Raw genomic sequence first — 20,514 nt, forward strand, 5'->3', positions numbered from 1 at the left:
TCTATGTCCGACCAAGAATTTTTATACTTTACTTTCAGCTGATAGGGCACTTGATATGTATTTGAAAACTGAAGACCGCAAAATTATATCGTTCATGGTGACTGAGCCTTAGGTGTTCAAAGTTCCGACCAGCACGTCTGCTATGTTAAAGACCAAAATGATATCTTCCTAAGATCAGTATTAAGTCGATTGGCTGTAACATTGCGCATTCCGCGATGTCCAATAAGACGCCATCGTCTTCAAATATAAATAGAAAGGGTCATGACGATGTAGCTAGACCGCCCGCAATGTCATTAATGCAGACATGAGACAGGAAAGGTCCTGATTAAACCCAGAGGTTAACGCCTGCGCCAACATGACTCCAATCCGAACATTGACCAACAAGAACAAGTCTTCGCTCTCACCAGAGAGGTACATGTAGGACATGTAGCTGTGGAACCAATTTAAGATTGGGCCGTCAACCCAGTTTCTCTGTAGCTTGAAAATAAGTACTTTATTCCAGACTTTGTCAAGTGCTCTTGAAAAGTCAATGTAAGGCGCTCTGACTTCTTTCTTGTAGATATGTTGATATACTGTCGAATCTCCACTGATAAAGCCTGACTGGAGAGAATATAGTAGTTTTTGGTACATTAAATGGTTGTACAGGTGTTTGAATACCTTTTCTAGAAGCTTGGACAGACCCGGTAGCAGAGATACGGGGCGATAAATAGACACAACATCTGGTTCTTCCTTTTTGAAATTGGAATCACGCTAGTAAACTCTACAAGTTTTTGCTTAGCTTAGGTGGTCCCGTAACCCAATTCTGATCAAAACCAATCAGAGTATCGCACTGTAGAATTTGAATATCAATTTGATATTATACCGCCGGCACCAGGTGCACTCGATTTTTCATTTCTTCTCAGTCAGTTCTTATCCGGACAGCATGGCCGAGGGTGGGCGCAGTCCGTACGACCTGAGGTCAAGGGACAAGAACCGCGTTGAGCATGCGATGGTGAGTTTTGTTGTCTTATCGTTCCCTTCAAAACTATCAAGAGTGAATTTTACTCTTCTTTTTTAGGTGGGTGTTGTCTTTCGTCCTACGATGTCCGATGGGTGGTCCGATGGGCGGTACACCCTTCCAGCTCAGTTGCAAACTTGCATGCCATATCTTTTGTGGTCTATATTTCCTTAAACACCTCAAATTTGGTAAAAACAAGTTAACAGTGATGTAGTCATATGCATGATGCTAAGTTGTGCATATAAAAGTGATCATACTACATGAAAATCTGTAGAAGTTCCTAATAAACTGATTAAAAATATAGATACATGTTTGAGCATATGCGCCTTCACGTGTCGTTGGTGAAGCCGTCTTCACCAACCGTGAGGTGACTGAGGTCTCGTGCCTGTATTACTCCAAAGAATCCATGGTCCAAAATTTGAATGGGTCCCAACAGGGTCGGTGTGTTAATGTGGATGATAAATTGTCTTTAATCGACCCCATCTGATATATAAGGGATTTGGGATGAAAGCTTGTGTATTACTGCCAGGATGATTAGGTAGGAAAGTTTCCGGGTATCCGCGGACGTGTACGGCTTTTCCGTGCTGAGTGATGCGGTCGGGGGCTGGCGGCCGAAGAGGGCCTCTTGCGAACGTAGTGCAGTTATGAATTCCAAAAATATCGCTCGCTCGCTCGCTGTTTCTTTATTGGATTTGTGGCCATAAAAGTTGCGCTATATAACATGTAAACCAATGAAACGGCCTAATTTGCGGTAGGAGACCCGAAGCCGAGGCATTATCTACTCCAGGTTTGTGTTATTTTACACAAAGATTCTTCCGATATTTCCATTTCCAAGGGCGATCAACGAACAACTACGAAGGGGAGCTGGAAGGTCTTCACCTAGCCATAGAAACACTCTCCAGACGACCATCTACCGCTAATCATGTCCTCATCCTATGTGACTGCAAGGCTGCAATAGAATCAGTCACAGGTATACAGCAAGTCACTGCATACAACAACCTTGTACATAGCATCAGAAACAAGCTACGCTCCCTCCATCTACAAGGACACACAATACAGTTCACATGGTGTCCCGGTCACATGGGCATACCCGGCAACGAGATTGCAGACAAAGAGGCAAAGTTAGCAGCAGCTGAAGCTGCTAACACCCAGATGAACGCATCATGGACAAGACAACAGGCCACGAAACACATTGAAACTCAAGCACTCATGAGATGGGACCGAAGAACAAAGCTGAACACAAAAAGCGAATACATGCAGAAGATAGCCATGAACATGAAGAAGAAAGGAAAAGCACTTGGAAAGAGACGCACACAAATCAACATCAACCGAATAGTCAGTGGCCACACAAAACTCAATGCCTACCAAAACTGGAAGAACCCTGAGATGTCTCCAAACTGCCCTAACTGCGACGCCCCGGAGACTACCAACCACTTCCTGTACCACTGCGCCCGCTATGAAAGGGAAAGACACCAAATGCTGCAGGAGATCGAAAGCATATACGAGACCTACGGCACGCCAGCGGAGAACAGACACACGGACATCGTCACTCTTGCTGGAATGAGAGAAGACCTCACTGACGCTATCAACACACAGATGTACAGAACATTCTCCCAGTACATCGAGAGCACTCGCAGATTCGACGTGCTCAACTGAAACACATCCAGCAACACGCTACCTCAAGTCACCAAGTGCTAAAAACCTAGCGAGAAATCAACTAGAACTGAAACCTAGCGACCAGCACAGCACCTAGAGACCATGTCTAACGAAGTAATAGACGTTAAACAAGGACAACAACAACAACAACAACGACTCAGAACGTAAAAATCGTATAACGTTACCAGAATGCTTGAAAGCATTACAAAGTGTCTCATATTTTCAGGAATGAGGAATTTCGGCGGCGTGTTTTGTGGGGACCGTTTTGTGCACGACCTCAGGGGGAGGGGGGGCGTCGTCACGAGGGGCATAATTTCGTATACCCAAAAGTTTCTCTTAGTTTTAGCCGTGGCAGGGCTCACAATTGTTGAATGATGAAGTTGTTTTGAATTTAGCTGTGCTGTCAAACGTTCACGAATTAGGTAATTCGTGCCATGTAATAGCAAATTTGCATCGAGACAAGACGGGTCAGGAGGAGTCGTTCTGTTTTCACAGGCATGAGCCAGATAAATCATTTTGATGATGGACGATGAAATTATTATCACAGGCAGTCACTAAGGCAAAGGTATCATGGTTGAAGTTCCGATCGTGACGAATACCAGGCGAGCCGAGCTTCCGAGCGTACGAAAGCCCAATGGTACAATCGGTGTGTGAGTAGCGAACAGGCTTTCGCGCGACAACAGGGCAGCGTGACTACAGGGCAGCGCGACAACAGGGCAGCGCGACAACAGGGCAGCGCGACAACAGGGCAGCGCGACAACAGGGCAGCGCGACAACAGGGCAGCGCGACAACAGGGCAGCGCGACAACAGACCAGCGCGACAACAGACCAGCGCGACAACAGAGCATTGCGACAACAGGCAGGCAGCGCGAGCATCGTGACAACAGGCAGCGCATCGCAACAACAGGCAGCACGAGCATCGCGACAACAGCAGCGCGACAACAAGCTGCTTGGAGAATATTCCATCCTACCAGTCTCCAAGCAGACTTTGTAGAGAAAATTGTGACCTCCACATCTTGAGACAGTGCTGACAGAAAACAGTTTTGATAACAATCTTCTCTACCTTACCTCTACTTGGAAAGTAATACAGTACCATCCCACCAAATACAAATACAGGTAAATAAAGGTCTGCACGACACATGTTCTAGAAAGCCCGACAAAAAGGCCTATAAAAAGCACGTCAAAAACCAGTCGAAACCCCTCCTCAGCTTGGAGAGTACTACATGAACCTTTTTGTGAAGCAAACAGTGACTATCTGTTGATGTTATGAAGGTCTTCGTCTTTGGAAGCACTCATATCTTTTCGTGCTCGTACTCAACATTGGCAAAACAAAATCTATAAATAATGATGGGCACACCACAGAAAGTAAAACACTGTCCTCCGTTACAACTAAGCATTCACATTCAAATTGGGACAAACATAAGGGATTGCGGAAAAAGCTGGCCCTGTCTACCTGGCCTGTCTACCCTGGCTACCTCCCTTTTTCGGACCCGAAGGGTATGCATGGGGGTCAGGCCTTTAATGGAATTTCCTTGAGGAAAAACTGGGTCAATGCATTTCCAGATATATGTGTGTGAGCTGGATGGAAGATAATGCCTATTGGTGTTTTGTTGGGGCGGGTGTGTGGGTGAAGCTGGTAAAGCAATTCCACCAAGACTGGAAAAAAATTTCCAGGTACATGTACAGTCAAACCTGTCTATAGCGGTCACTCAAGGGACTGGCCAAAACTGGCCGCTAAGGACAGGTGGCCGCTATGGAGAAAATGTCGATTAATTGACCACGAGTGACACATATTTTCAGTACCCACTGAGATACATTTATTCACCGTACAGTACACATGTAAACATTGCAAAGGTAAGTCACATTTTAGAAAGTCGATTGTTGTTCTTTTACTTCTATTATGGGCTTGAAAAAAGAATTATTGTATCTGCCAACTCCAAAATCCATGGCTTGCTCGGGCTTCATGTCTGTACAGACCAGCATCGCCATACTCTACTCTTGATCCTTCGCGACAGCTTCGCTGCAGGCACACACGTCACCAACGAGTTTTAATCATATGAAACAAAGTCCTTCGCAGCAAAATGCCACCTAGTTAGTTAAGAACAAAATACATGTTGCTCAGTTGCCACTTACTGTTCGTTTTCGACCGTTTTGAAACATAAAATCGTGGCGATAGTTTTCCTTAGTCTGTTGTTGTTTCGCTTCCCGCATGTCATTATCAGCTTCTACCATTATGCTTATAGGGCACTCAGAAGAAGGTCGCTCTTTTGATGATTTTTTTCTTTTCAGAAAATTGCAATAGCCCAAATTTGACATCATATTAATGTTATTCGTATTTCTTTTGAAGCTTTTGGTAAAGTAATTATCCTCAGTGATACTTTGCAGCAAAATAAATTTAGCGCATTATACCTACGAAACAGACCAGTGTCTTCCGTTGACCTTTTTGCTGCTGACTATCAGCGCCATTTTGAAAATTGCGCGAAACACGTTTTGACTTTGAGCACCGGGGAAAACGGATATTGGGCCGGCATTCAAACATTTCCCGAACTTACCTCATCAGCTACATGTGCGAGTTGTATTTTCCAAAAAGCTGCCGTAATATTTGTCGACTCGAAATGCACAGAAATGGTCAATTTTGCTACGATGTACAAACGCAAGCCATGTGAAGAAAATTATACTGACTTCGCGTCAAACCATGGATTTTCTAACAAAGATAAAACATTCTGGATTTCTTTATTATCATCCTATCCTGTTGAGTCCACATAAATTTGATAACTGTGTGAAAAAATGAAAATTTTGAACCCGGCGTGCGGTGGCGATGCGGCTTCTACCGGCGCGCCGTGACCGTTACCGACAGTGTTACTGTACTCGCGGGACTGAAAATCGTCTGGCCGCGACCGCGTTGGACAGGTGGCCGCTATAGCCTAATTCTTAATGCTTATGTCAATGGGAAAAATCCAAGGGACCGACAAAAAGTGACCACTATGGGCAGGTGGCCGCTATGCAAAGGTGACCGCTAATACAGGTTTGACTGTATACAATAAAATGCACCTGGAATGTTAAACACAATTAAAGTGGAAGGTAAGACAAGGAAGAAAAGAAAACTGGTAGGATGAGCCAGACAACAATAGGACTTTTGTTTGTCACAACAGCTAAGTTCTAAACAGATGTCTGACATTCATTGGGGTTACTGTAGCTGATACTGACGAAATCTTTAGCAGCTGCTGGTCTGGCAAACCATCCTATCAGTTTTCGGTTTTCTTTGTTTATCATGTATCCTGTATCTGATACCCCTTCTATCTAGTTTAACAACAAGAAGTTTGTTTACAAATGATAGATTTTCTTCCAGTGTTGATGGAGTTGCTCATAACTGTCCCTATCCTCCAATAGTATGATCCAGCCCACCCACAGCTGGAATTGCCACTGACCCAGTTTTTCCTCAAGAAAATTCAATCAGATGCAAAACCCCCATGCATGCCCTTGGGGTCCAAAAAGGGTAGATAGCCAGGATAGACAGGCCAGGTAGACAGGGCCAGCTTTTTCCGCAAACCCCAAACATAAGCCACGTAGAACAAGCTGATCTGCTAGGCTTCACTATTGACCAAAAGCTTTCATGGTCCGTACAAGCAGACAAAACAATGTTGAGAATGGCAGGCATTCTTGCTGCAATTAGAAGATATAAGCACTATTTCACACAAAACGCATTAAGAACAGTTATACAGGCCCTTGTCTTGTCTCACCTCGACTACTGCTCCGCACTACTGTCATCCGCACCACAAACACACATAGATAAACTACAGGTAATCCAAAATCGTGCAGCTCTATTAGCTACTAACGCTAACGTTGGGTAACATAAATTCGCCATTTTTCCGATAATGGTTGACGGAAATCAATCTAGCAGAACAATAAACCATCCTTTTTTTCTATTATTCTGTCAGTATCATGTACTATCTTTGCACTAATCATATATATGGTAGATTTTGTCTCTAGTCGTGTTGACCCCATGATATTTCAACTTGAAACTACCGTCCGGTGTTGTCGGACAGGTGTGTACATTATTTCGGGATAGAAGATTCGTCTTGAATATCTTACCGCTAATTACATTTTATACAGCAGCTATTCGTTCCATCCTTGGCTTGAGGAGAGTGCTATGGATATAGACGCGTCCAAATTAAAAAAAATACACAAAAAAACGGTCGTACCGCACACATTAGGCCTTCGGTAACATCCCGTTTGTTGAGTCGGTAGAACTTCACTCAAAGTCGATCCCCACCGTCATGGCAACTTGCACATTATTCATGGGAAGTTAGCTGGATGCCGTAGCAATGGTTATACTACTATGTCCATGTGTTCCTTGTTGTGTTAGGAGCAAACTTTGAGGAAAATATCGTCTTCAGTCCATTATCACACGCAACATTTAGACAAAAAAGTGTTCCTCACAAACCTTTGTCGTCTGCTTGACGACAGGATTCTGGGTAATAATATGGCGGCGGGAAAATACACGTGCCGTAGGTTGTAGCAACAAAGAGGAGTTTTGATGATTGATCACACTTAGAATCAAGTTGCAGGTTAGCAAAAGAGATTGTAATAAGTTGTATTGTAAATAATTGTGTTTAGCAGGCAGGAGATGTGACATTTGTCTTATAAACCAGCGAACAACCGTGCAGTGTGATTCTCCCACGAAGCCCCCAGACTCTGTCAATAAGGGACGGAGAGTTTTTGACGTCGCCAACTTCTACTACGACTAAAGCATGGTTATCAAAGCTTTTCAGCCAGTGTTCTGAATACGTTAGTCTATCCGGTTTGCATTGCTGGCGTTATAACTGATGTTGCATCTAGCACATATCCCTAAATACCCCGTTTTCGAAAAATCGCGAATTTAAGTACCCCGCGAATTTATGTTACCCAACGTTACATTCGATGCCAATCTTAACGACCTGCACTCCCAGTTGAATTGGCAAACGGTGAAAGAAAGACTTTTCACTAGCACCGTCTGTGCATTCCACAAAATTGTCAATGAGAATCAACCTAAATGTATTTTCAAAGATTTGCAAAGAATTGAATCGACGCACACACACAACACGAGACTGTCACAAAGAGGGGCGTTCACACTAGCCAAACCAAGGACTAAAGCTAAAACCAGGACATTTGTATACAGGAGCATAAAAACATACAACCCTCACATCACAGCTGGAAATGCTCGCACATTCAAAGAACACATCAAGCAATTGAGAAATGGAAAGAACAAGCACATGCGTGACACATGGTGGTAATTACCTTCGCCGAGAAGGTTATGCAGAGGGTAGCGTCTGTTTGTCTGTAGTGGACCAGCATAACGCAAGAATGCCTGGATGGATTGTTTTGATATTTGGTGTGTTGGTAGGTTTTGATGAGACCAGAAAACGATAATCATTAGATTTTGGGCCCCCTAGCGGCTTCTTACGGTACTGCAGCGGAACTTCCTGTTTTGATATCTCGTGTTCTGGACATGCTATGGAACTGATTTTTGAGTGGTACATAGATCTTTGGACAGAGAGTAAGTGGTACGGGTTTGGGCCCCCTAGCGGCTTTTTTTGGAAATGCAGGAGCAGGTTTTGCGTCTGACTTTGAAAGGGAATAACTCAAGAAGGGCTTGATGGATGATAATGATTTTTGATAAGTAGATAGCTTGAGTGATGATGTACATGATTACTGCTTCTTATGCAAATCAGTATCTAATTTGCATAATTAATGAGGAAATTTATACATCCGCCAAATTCCATGATAGGACTCTGAAACATGTGACATATGTAAATGAGGAAGAGAGAAATATTAATTGATATGAACTATGCAAATGAAGACCTCATTTGCATAATTAATGAGAAAATACTATAACAAGATGGCCTTGATGGATGGTCATGATTTTTGGTATGTGGATAGCTTGTGTGATGCTTAGTATGATTGGACGATAATTATGCAAATCAGATTCTAATTTGCATAATTAATGAGGCAACTTTAAAAATCCAATTTGTTCCATGATATGACTATTCAAATTGTAACTGAGGACGAGAGGACTGTAAATAGATAGAAAATATGTAAATGTGGGCCTAATTTGCATACTTAATGAGTAACTTGTAGTATTATTCCACACTGGCAAATGACGGCAATTTCATACAGTTCATACTCTTTTTGTGGCATCGGGAAGTTATGTGAATGTGAACATCGTTGAATCAAATAATGTTAATACTGACCTCATTTGCATAATTGATGATAAATTAAGCTAATAGTTTAAATATTAGCATAACCTTCTTTGTTAAGCTCATAATTTGTTAAGCATACACTTTGGACATGTTATGTTTTAAGACAATCAACTGGTATGATTTATTCACTCTTACACACTCCTAATATGTCAGTCATAAAGGTTAAAATCATTTGGCAAAGGTATGAGGTCGACCGGTCGTGGAACTCTAGTATGTTAATACCATGTGTTGACAGGTCAATGATGGATATGGGTGGACTGGGACTTTGGGTAATGGTGGAACATGTACATGTACTGTACATGTAATTTGCTGACTTCAGATGCTCACACTGTAGAAGGCCTAGCAATAGTTTCAGCTATATTCATGCTATACCTGTGCCAACAGTAACAGATATGCCATATGGCTAGCTTTATGCTATAAGATGCTGTATCCAAAGACTGTCATTGACCAGGCCTGCTGCTTATTTACATCTCCTTCAAACTCCAAACAGTTGCTAGACAGGAATCTGAAAGCTGCTGTCCTGATTCTGGAGGGTTTTGACCTCCGACCTCCATGTGGTCTGAACAGGTCTGATCATGTATCTGGAATCTCTTCATGACTCTTCAAATCAAGGACTTAGGATATCCCCAATAGTACTGTACAATAAACATGTCGGATGTCTTCAGTGTGTTCAAACAGGTATACAGGTTTTAAATTACTTCTCAATCAATGTAAAAGAAGGTCCAGCAAGTTATATAAAAGGTTATGATTATGATTTTTTAAAGAGACATTTCATAAACACCCACCAAAAAAGTCTGTTTTAAGGCACAAAGAAACCAGCAAATAAGTATAAATCTAGCTATGGCCATGTCTAGCTTGCAAAGTCATGATCAGATCATGTGTACTGATGTGTGTTGATTCTTCCCCTAAAGCCCAGATTACACATAGCCGAACATGGCTCCCGAACGCTAGCCGACTCGGGTCGGCGGTAGTTCGGGAGCAGTCTGACCAGAATTAGGCCACGCCTATATTTGGCGCCGAACATGCGCCGAATCTGCCCCGAACATGTCCCAACCATCTCCTAACCAATACACGGTTTACCCCCAACCAAGCCCCGAATGCTTCCTTTTAAACCTACACCCAACAATCCCTACCTCTAGCAGAATCTCTCCTGACTAATTCCAAACCAGTTGCTAACCCTCTCACAAATTGAAATTGACACATTCAGCGACTTTCAAAAGAGGGTTCATTTTCAGTTTTAATCAAAATAATCCACTCTTCTATGTTGTTAACATCACCAAGGCATTGAATTTGGATCAAGGTTAGCTTAAATAAGACTTTTAGCTTTCTTCTATGTTTTTGGTCGTGTGAAGGTCGGCTGATTCGCCCACGTTCTGGTAGTAGTCAGTTTAGTTGGGAATGAGTTAGCCGAGATTTATCTACGGCCTAGGGGTGAGTTATTGGTAGGTTTGAAACTAGTTTGGTGTAAGTCAGCAGTGGTTATAGCATGGTTAAGATTTAAATTTTACTGCTGACTTACTCCCGAACACCAGCCAAACACTAGCCGAATACTAGCCGACCGTGCCAACCGAACACCAGCCAACTGAATCCAGAACCTCCGTCCAGAGCCGAATGTTTTGAAATTTTCAAAACATTCGGCTGGCGCAGCCGAACACCAGCCGACTCAGCCGAACGCCAGCCGACTCAGCCGAACGCCAGCCGACCTAGCTCCCGAATCACTCTAACCATGGTCGGGGGAGAGTCGGGAGGCCATGTTCGGCTATGTGTAACCTGGGCTTTATGCTTCCCTGCATGGACGCATGTACAGCATGGTCCACCAACATTTCTCCCACTATTCCATTTTTGGCACATACCATAAATGATGATTGTATTTCTTTACTCTCAGGTTCAAGCCATCAATTCAAATGTCCACCATCCAACCAACCAATCACAGGTGGTATTACATAGTGATATACCAATCATTTTTCTTGTTGCTTCAGATTTCGGACATTATCGTGCCTGGCCAACCGGAGGATGTGATTGCAAAGGAAGCGCTGTTGATGTGGTCCCAGCGAACCCTGGAAGGTTATCCGGGCGTCTCTGTCACAAACTTCAGCAAGAACTGGAGAGATGGGCTAGCTTTCAATGCAATCATCCATAGACATAGGTTAGTCATCGTTCCGCACAGAAACCAATCATGGCTCTCGTTACAGAGAGATTGGCCAGTCACGGCTGTTGTTGTAGAAAGACTGGTCAGTCATCTTCCAACATTCTAAATCATTGCACACATGATGTGAAATTTGGATGCTTCAGGTAGATTTCTGTCATCAGCCTGCCTGTACTATAATTGCTGTACTGTCTAAAGTTTATACTTACTGCTTTTGCCATTCTTTCTGACAATATGTTATGTTTCTGTCACAGACCTGATTTAATAGATTACAAGTCCCTTAAGAAGAAAAGCAACAAGAAGAATCTAGAGAATGCCTTCACCCTTGCAGAGAAAGAGTTTGGAGTCACAAGGCTTTTAGATCCTGAAGGTAGGGATCTTCTCAGTATTGCAGACTGTGGCTTTACCGTTGATTTTGTTTTTGGATGATGATGCAGATTGCAGAATATTAACATCTCAAGAACTAAAAAAAGGGGTATTGATTTGGTTATAGACTTGGTTATAGACTATCAAAATCATTTGAATATTCCACATTTGATTAACGATCCACACTAACTTTTAAATACAATTCAATCAGATAATAAGATTCAGAGATTAATTCCAGACATCCATCTCTCTTCTTCAGCGTTACTAAAAATATGATGGATGTCACTTGAAACATAAGGAATTAATCTCCGAATCTTATCCAAATGCAGAGATTGAATTGTATCTGCAAATTGTTAACCCAGATGTCTAACCTTCATAAGCGAATCCATGCTAACAACTGTATCTTGAATCTTTCAATTTCCTATTCAATACTTAAAGGCATCCAGAGCATTTTATGAGGCTCGAAACTTGAATAAAAAACTCTGATTTTTAGTCATTCCTACACATAGTGAGTTTCAATAACCCTAAACCATTCCATATCAGCAAAGATACGATGTCGTTGTGTTCCGAGAACTGATAGAAAATCTAAGCCCTAATAGACTGATCCTAACTGTCCATCACAAGTAACGGTTCGACCAATGAGAGAGTGACTGCATGTCCGTCAAATATTTGCATTTTTATGTTTTAATTTTTGCATTTCTACGCTTTGACGGAGGTGGACGGGGCTATGGTATCGGTCTATTTACACTAGACGCGTGAAACTAAAAGATCACTAGCTAATTTTTGTGCCTCTTTTGAACACTTTTGATAAGAAATAAGCACGCAAATGTGGTAAACAGTGGCATCAGATGTCAATTTCATAAAGATTACATCAACTAGAATATTTCCATTTTTCAAGCCTCATAAATGCTCTGGGTGCCTTTAAATGCCTGTGCTTGTGTTCCTCCCCTAGATGTAGATGTACCATCCCCTGATGAGAAGTCCATCATCACCTACGTGTCTTCTCTGTACGATGTCTTCCCTGAGGTGCCTGACATCGAGCAGTCCCTACAGGACAATGTGAGTACACTACCAAAGATGTTTTTTCTTATTTTTCTTGTTTTCTTGTTTTGTCTTAAGGGGAGGAAGATTTTCTTATATAAAGAAAGTTGAAAAAAAATCATAGGGTGGGTGTAGTGGGTAGGTTACTTGTGTGGGTTATCGTGACACTGGGTTTGCTGGATGGGTTAGTACCTCTCTGTAGGATGTCTTCCCCGAGGTGCCTGACATTGAGCAGTCCCTTCAGGACACTTGTGAGTAGGGTGGTGTAGTGGATAGATTAATTGTGAGAAAGTTACTTGTAGTGAGAAAGTTACTTGTAGTGGGAAAGTTACTTGTGTGGGTCATCTTTTGGGTTAGGTGGATAGGTTAGTTTCTCTGTGGGATACCTTCCCTTGGTTACCTGAAATCCAGCAGTTCCCTACAGGACAATGTGAGAAGGGTGGGTGTAGTGGGTAGGTTAGATGTTTGGGTTAGGTTGTATGCTATAGGGTTGAACTGTGGATAATAGTTCTTCTAGACAGCTGCCTTTTAGCAGATCCTGTAAGTTAAGTGTGCTGTTGGCTTGCAGGGAAGCTTAAATTAGTTCTTTTATCAGTGGTCCTTTAATTCATCCATAGCCCTGGTAATGTGTCTGATCACATCTACATGTAAGTGTTATGATACGTACCTAAGAAAGACCCTTGCTTCTGTCCCTGCCAGGAGCAGGCCTTACAGTTCCAGGATTACAACGACCGTGCCAGCAGCCTGTTACTATGGTTACGGAACACCACCGCTAAGATGGAGGATAGAAACTTTCCAAAGATGCCTGACAGACTCAAGGTCAGTAAAGACAGCTGGCATTTGAACTTTATCAAAAATATTAGTCTGAAACCTGTAGACATAGATCAGTAGCATGCCTGGGGTATATGACTTGCTAGATACGCCCAATTTCTTCAATCATATTTTGTGTCCTTTGTGAATTGTGCTTATTGTACATGTTTACCCCAGACTCAGCTTGCAGAGCTGAACAGACTACGAATAGAAGTCCTGCCAGCAAAGGCTGGGGAGAAAGAACAACTGTCAGGGCTGCACGACTACCTAGAGGTGGGTCACTATTCTGACACCTGGGTTAGCTGGGTTGTTCACCTGGGTGGGTAAGATAACGATCATGTCTAAAACATGTAGCTGTCTAAGACTTAAAACTGGGTTCTTCATTGTCAGCTTGGTTTCACTGGTACATTCATTTCGGAAAGTTTTGTGTAGATTAGAAAATTATAACAACTACTGGAGGTGGGTTGCTCCCTGTCCGTCGGTTTGAAGGCTATCTACTACTAGTACTAGTAGGTAATATGAAAGGCAGGATTTATGTTATCTTACAGTTACTGTATTACTAAGAAGTCAATGAAAAGTTTTGGGTCTTTTAGTTACATGTATTACGTTTTATATAAATTGGAGCAACATGTGTTTTGACAATTTGCGTTTAAAAAGGCACTAGCTTTAAGTTTGAACTTTAAACAGTTCCCTACCTTTTAGCTTGGGCTTCTTGGTTGCCAGTGACTGTGTGCCAAGATACATGCATAGTAGCTGCTTGTAAGTCAAGGGGTGTTCTTTGAAATGTAACATTTTACTACCGTTCTTTTCTCTGGCAGAATATCTCCATTGCCAGCCGTAAGTTTGAGGTTCCGGAAGACTTGAGCACAGAGAAGATTCAGAGAGCCTGGGACTGCCTCAACCTGGCCATACAGGACAGGGAGAAGGACTTGTTACAAGAAATAGAAAAGTGAGAGATTCCCTGTTTTAATACAATCAGTACCTTTTTAATAGTAGTATCCAGTATTTGATTATACTGCTGCGGGGTCCCTGACACGGGTAGGCAGCTGTCACCTTGTCTTCAGACCACGCTTCCAAGCGGCTTTGTCCAGCTGGTCCACACTGGTGAGGCCGCATACTAAGAAATTCAAAAACTATTTTGCTGCTTAGAGAGAAATGGGAGAAATATACTGTCTACTAGTGTCTAGTGATGCAGATATGACATCAAGGTTACTTGGGCTTTTATAATACGATGCTAAACTTTCTTCCAACACTAAGGTATTCACGGATCGAATTTTCGACGACCACTGTCGCCTTCTTCAGGATCAATAATGACCAATCACTGCTTGGGCTTTGTTTAAAAAGAAAATATGGTGGACAGCTAAAAGTCTGCGTCATGCCCAATCTCCTTTAAGTTTGGGTTCTAAAATATTTCAAGAAATACATATTACAACCATCATGTTGTCTTTTGACAGATATTGTGATCGAATGTATTTAATGTGACCGCCTATTTCCTGTGGTCCCCAGGTTTGAGAGATTACGAGGGGTTGCAGAGAAGGTCCAGAAAGAAAGCAAGCTGTGTGAGAACATACTGAACACTGCAGAGGGCAAGCTAAGAGAGGTAAGGAGATAGAATATCTTAAACCATGACTTAACTATTAAAATGTTTGGTGTTCCATTGTGTCAAACGTGTTGTCTTTCATGTTTTGTTTGGGGTTGTATTCTGCATTATTTTGTCCTACCCATTTCGTCTCCATTATGTTTATCATTTGGTTAATTTTGATTGGGCACTTGTTGGTCCCGAAAACTCTAGACACAAACTTTTTGATTAGTCAGGTCAAATGTTTGACACTTGGAGTTTGTTTCCACAAGTTGGATTGGACAGTTCATTCTATTGACCTTTGTATCCTCAATTTTGATTGGACAATTCATCTTGATGAAGGATAGGCATCCAGGTAGTAAGATGATGATGATGAGTAAGATATACCAAATAACAGTTACTCAGACAAGCAACTGGATATTTTGAAATGAATTCACCTTGTTGTACCTCAAGTGCTCAATTTTTCATCTTATGTCCACCTTTTTTTTATTCCCATGTTTTTTGTCAGTCTGAGTCATTCATTCATTCACCTTCCTCTTTTTGCTGTGTGTCCTTGTGTTTAACGATTGCACTTCAGCAAATAAGAATGGAAGTTGCCATCAAGTTTCGCTACAAGGTAATGCAGCATTAGATCGTACTCAGTATAGTGCAGATGTGTACACACTATTCAACTTTTCTGTGCAGATGGTTTATTCAAATTGCAAGATATAGAGATTTTACTACTTTCAATATTGCATATATGTCATTATACTACTCCGTGCCAATGCAGCTAGATATAGTCGAAGAAATGAAGTTTCTATTTAGATTGCTTGGAATAGCTTCCAAGTAAAGGCCCTTGTTTTTGTATATGATTAGTATATCAGAGTTATTATATTATGTTTATCATTATGATTACCTTGTTTATAATAATAATAATTTTATTTTCAAGTTCTTGTCCGAGGGCTAATTGCAACATGAAACAATACATAGCAAGAGTATACTGTACAGGTAGTGCGAATTAACAATGTTGACTATTAGAACACATGGCTATTCTAAAAAACTACTACGGAATGCAATCTACGCTTTTTGGGTTTGACTTCTTTTTTGGAAGCAGTGGAAGATGAAGTGTCCCACTTTCTTTGTAATGAGTGGGTTTGGGGAGGTTAACAAGGTTCTAGTTTTATTTTCGTCAGTAAATGTTTGGAAATTGTGTTAAGTTTTGGAGGCTTCTTTGAAAAGCTCTTTTCTTTCCCGATCATTGAAGGGGCAGTTTGAGATAAAATGTATTTCGTCTTCCGCCGCTTTTGACAGACAGTAGTTACATAATCTTTCCCCCACAGGTAACTTTTTGTACCTTATATTTATGTTCAGTTCATTCAATTATGTTAAACAATAATTTTTGGTATTACTTCTGGGTTTCCTATATATTATCTATACAATCATTCTGTTTTTTATGTTGACCTCTGACCTCTCCGCTCACTTTTAAGTTCATCATATTTGATATTGTATGATTTACTGTCTAACAATTGTTTTCGTTCTTCCTGTATTTGATTTAATTAATTGTATTATGCCTGTATTGATAAAATTGTATTTAATGTAGGCAGACTCCTGGAAGATAAGTGTATAAATTGTTAAGATTGTACACTAATGGAGATCTGAATGAAACAAACAAACAATTTGTGCTGAAGTAACTTTAATCTGCCCTTGAAGCAGACTGCACTTGTTATGAAGTGTATTGAAATTGATTAAGTTGACTGTACTGTTCGAGCATAAATAGGAGAAATCCTGACTCAGACTGTTTTTGGCGACGCCTCAGGGGCGAGCCAAATGATATAGTATTGTGTGCAGATTGCAACTATTCTAGGAATTGTACAGGTATGTGTCCATAGGCATATTAAGACAATAAGAATGTTAGGAATGTTAATCAGACAGAAAGCCTCCCTCGGGACATTCCTCCTAGATAACCTAGACAGGAGGCTACATCTGTCTACCAGATGTGCCAGGCTTATGTATACATGACCCATTTAAGACCTCAGCTCTACAGTTACTGTAATACATTGTATTGCTCTTTTCTAAAACAATGTGTGTCTGTTACAATGTTTTTAGATGCCCTAATGCTGGTCCTTACAACTGTAAGATTTAATGTCTTTCTTCGGGGAACACTGGTCATAACTGCATCAACTCTGTACTCAGATAACGATTGTGCACACGCTGCTTCAGTTACCCTCATTCATGACATTGGGAACATGCATGTTCAAGTCAGATCGATCAATGAAAAATTTCACTGTCGCAAGGAAATTTAGCAAGCTGATAAGATGCCACTTTCTTGCTGATATAATCCTGTACACTTCCAAGAACACATGGGACACATTTTTACACTGTCACAACAACATTTCTGTGGATTAAGATTCCCAGGCTGGCATTTCATTAGGGCTCCATGCCAGGAATTACTGGCAAATTCCTTTACGACTGGTGTTCCTGGTATTCCAGTGGGACTCGAATTCCATCCTGGCATTCCATCCTGGGATTCCATCCTGGCATTCCATCCTGGCATTCCATCCTGGGATTCCATTCTGGCATTCCATCCTTAGCTAATCCCTGGCCACTCACGCTCTAGAGGACTTAGTTCTATAGTTCAGGGAACATAAGTGTACAAGCTGTTGCATGATGTATGCTGTGTCGTTGGTAAGTGGACTTTGATGTTGAAATTTCTGAAGATTTGGCCTAACATGTTGTTCATGTAAACAGCAGTCCTATCAGAGTAGAATAGTCATTTTGTATGGTGGGAACCCTGTCCGTGGGCTGTTTTCAGTTGTCATGATCAGGCTGTGATGAAATCGATGTTCGTTCTGGCAGTGGGGTGTACCTGGTAGAATCTAGTGGAACTGTCGCTGTCTGTGTGTGTGTGCGTGTCTGTGTGTGTGTGCGTGTCTGTATTTGTCCAGTAGAACAGGTCCCTGTCAGCCCTTTTCATTAGAAATCCTGTATGAACAGCACCACCTATCACTGTGCCCTAAGCAGGGTACAGTAAAAATCAAAACAACAACCACCGTTGCCATGGCAATGTCTTTTTATCATTGCCAGTCTTGTTATTAATGTTAACAATCCATCCTTACAATACAGTAATAGTAAACATGATACACCTATGTTCAATTCACACATGAACAGCTACTTGAACTCCTTCTGAAGAAAGATAACTATCACTTCCAATGCAACACTATTTACCGCAACCACATTTATGTCTTTTTGTTAAAATTTACTATGTACACCATTATACATCGCAACAATTACGGTTCATGAATCATGATAGCTTTAGCATCAGTTTCAGTGTACACTATACACCATCTAAGATTCAATTCTCTAACGTTATATCTGAAACTCTTCTTCCAAGTTTAGATGTAAACTATTCTATATCATTTCACTTCAAAAGCGCTAAGTCTTGTTTCTTCATTAGGCCATGTTGATTCATTGATACATGTGACGTTATATGGATGACATCGGCGCGTGCATCCATTCAGTTTTGCCTATTTGCAAAAATAAAACAAGCGTTCTAGATCTGCAAGCTCTTCCTTTAACCATCTCCCTGCTGCCTGACAAACAATTTTGCAATACTTTTGAGCTCTGAAGATGCCTGTTGAGCTTGAATTTTACTGGACAAACAAGTATATAAACGAGTGTATTGAGTGAACTTGGATTTATGTAAAGAAATTGAAATAAATTGCTGTTCTCGTGTTAACCTTTGTGTATTTCCCTTTAATACTAAGGTGGAATGAGAGACGAGATAAGATGGTAAATTTCTTTGCATAATCTACAGGTGGTAGTAAATACCTGTCTGCCCAGAGAAGTTCTGGTGTTGATTTGTTATTTTTGATGTTGTTTTGCTGTCTTTAAAGCAGAACGACATTTTTTTTGACACTGGTATGGTGATTATATTAATTTGCTTTTTTTTTATGTTAAACTTTACTCAGATTAATATATTATAAGCCGAATACTTTGTGGTGTAAGCTATTAGCTAAAGTGTAACGGGAGCCTTTGAGTTTTGTTAACTGTTTGTTCAGTTTACATGGATTTATTACTTATCATTTACTGTGTTTACCTGACTTTTGTATCAGGGCTGTTGATCTCTGTTGGATTTTCGTCATGTAACATGGATTTTCTTTTGTTATCTTTCATTTATCTGAACCAAGAATCAGTGCCATTGTGTTTTGTTAACGTTTATTCAGTTGACTTTGAGTTGCATTTGTTATCTCTCATTTATCTGAACCAAGAATCAGTGAATTTGAGTTTTGTTAACGTTTATTCAGTTGAAATAGAATTACAGTTGTTATCTTTCATTTATCTGAACCAAGAATCAGTGAATTCGAGTTTTGTTAACGTTTATTCAGTTTACTTTGAGTTGCATTTGTTATCTCTCATTTATCTGAACCAAGAATCAGTGAACTTGAGTTTTGTTAACGTTTATTCAGTTGACATTGAGTTATATTTGTTATCTTTCATTTATCTGAACCAAGAATCAGTGTCTTTGAGTTTTGTTAACGTTTATTCAGTTGACATTGAGTTATATTTCTTATCTGTCATTTATCTAAACCAAGAATCAGTGTCTTTGAGTTTTCTTAACGTTTATTCAGTTGACATTGAGTTGCATTTGTTATCTTTCATTTATCTGCACAAAGAATCAGTGTCTTTGAGTTTTGTTAATATTTATTCAGTTGACATTGAGTCGCATTTGTCACCTTTAAGAGTTGTGTTTTACAGTTCAATATTATTATCATTTGTTCCCTTAGTTTATGTTCCTTTTAGATCATCATCTACATCAGTGAGAATCCAGTGCCCCGATGACTTCTCCCAGCTCCTCTCTCCGAGACGTTTCCTTTCCAAGATGATATGACTAAGGTAGAATGTCTTATCAGTAGCTATAATTGTAACGGACTGGGCGATTTCTATAAACGCAGAGGACTTTTTACTTGGTTAAGAGACAAGCCGTACCACTTTTACTGTATTCAAGAGACACATTCCACTACAAAAGATGAAGCAACATGGAAGAGCGAGTGGGGGGGCCAAATATATTTTTCTTATGGGACTTCCTAAGTCAGAGGGGAGTAGCTATCCTGATAAAAAACAACACCAGCTCTCATGTTCATCAGATAAAGACTGATGAAAGTGGGAGGTGGATTATTCTTGATATTGAAGTAGATAAATTACGTTTCTGTCTGGTTAATTTGTATGCACCCAACAATGACTCTCCTTCTTTCTTCAAGGACTTGGAAGATGAAATAGACAAATTTGAAATAAGTTATGAGAGTCTAGTGGTAGTAGGGGATTTTAATACTGTTCAAAATACATCCATGGACAGATCAGGTACCCGCCGGCATCATTACCATCCCAATGCGCTTGAAGCGATTTCTGAGTTAAAAGGGAAATTTGATTTACACGACGTCTGGCGCTTCCGGAATCCAAATTCTGTTCGGTACACCTGGCGACGCGGACTTCAGGCCAGTAGACTTGATTACTTCCTCATTTCCTTTTCACTGCTGAATAGAGTCACCAAATGTAGTATTGCAGATAAGTTTAAATCTGATCACAACTTGATCACTTTGTCCTTCGTTACTGCAGACTTCCCACGTGGTCCTGGGTATTGGAAATTCAATCAATCTCTTCTCGATGACAGAATATTTGTTGTGCAGACAAAACAACTCATGTC

General features: G+C 40.9%; 1 protein-coding gene across 6 annotated transcripts in view; it reads left to right on the top strand.

The window, feature by feature from the left end:
- Nucleotides 1-897: 897 nt before the first annotated feature.
- The window catches only part of LOC136432621 (phosphofurin acidic cluster sorting protein 2-like), a 52,303-nt gene continuing 32,686 nt past the window's right edge, over nucleotides 898-20,514 (top strand). For 5 of the 6 annotated variants that reach the window (XM_066424036.1, XM_066424039.1, XM_066424037.1 and 2 more), the window contains exons 1-8: nucleotides 898-991; nucleotides 10,872-11,038; nucleotides 11,293-11,408; nucleotides 12,357-12,463; nucleotides 13,145-13,264; nucleotides 13,433-13,528; nucleotides 14,074-14,204; nucleotides 14,762-14,855. In XM_066424036.1, the coding sequence (XP_066280133.1) occupies nucleotides 923-991; nucleotides 10,872-11,038; nucleotides 11,293-11,408; nucleotides 12,357-12,463; nucleotides 13,145-13,264; nucleotides 13,433-13,528; nucleotides 14,074-14,204; nucleotides 14,762-14,855 (900 nt within the window). In that variant the 5' untranslated portion in view covers nucleotides 898-922. The remainder of the gene's footprint in view (nucleotides 992-10,871; nucleotides 11,039-11,292; nucleotides 11,409-12,356; nucleotides 12,464-13,144; nucleotides 13,265-13,432; nucleotides 13,529-14,073; nucleotides 14,205-14,761; nucleotides 14,856-20,514) is intronic. The other variant, XM_066424038.1, reaches the window with a different exon arrangement.

The sequence above is a fragment of the Branchiostoma lanceolatum genome, chromosome 4, assembly GCF_035083965.1.
Source record: "Branchiostoma lanceolatum isolate klBraLanc5 chromosome 4, klBraLanc5.hap2, whole genome shotgun sequence".
Lineage (NCBI taxonomy): Eukaryota > Metazoa > Chordata > Leptocardii > Amphioxiformes > Branchiostomatidae > Branchiostoma > Branchiostoma lanceolatum.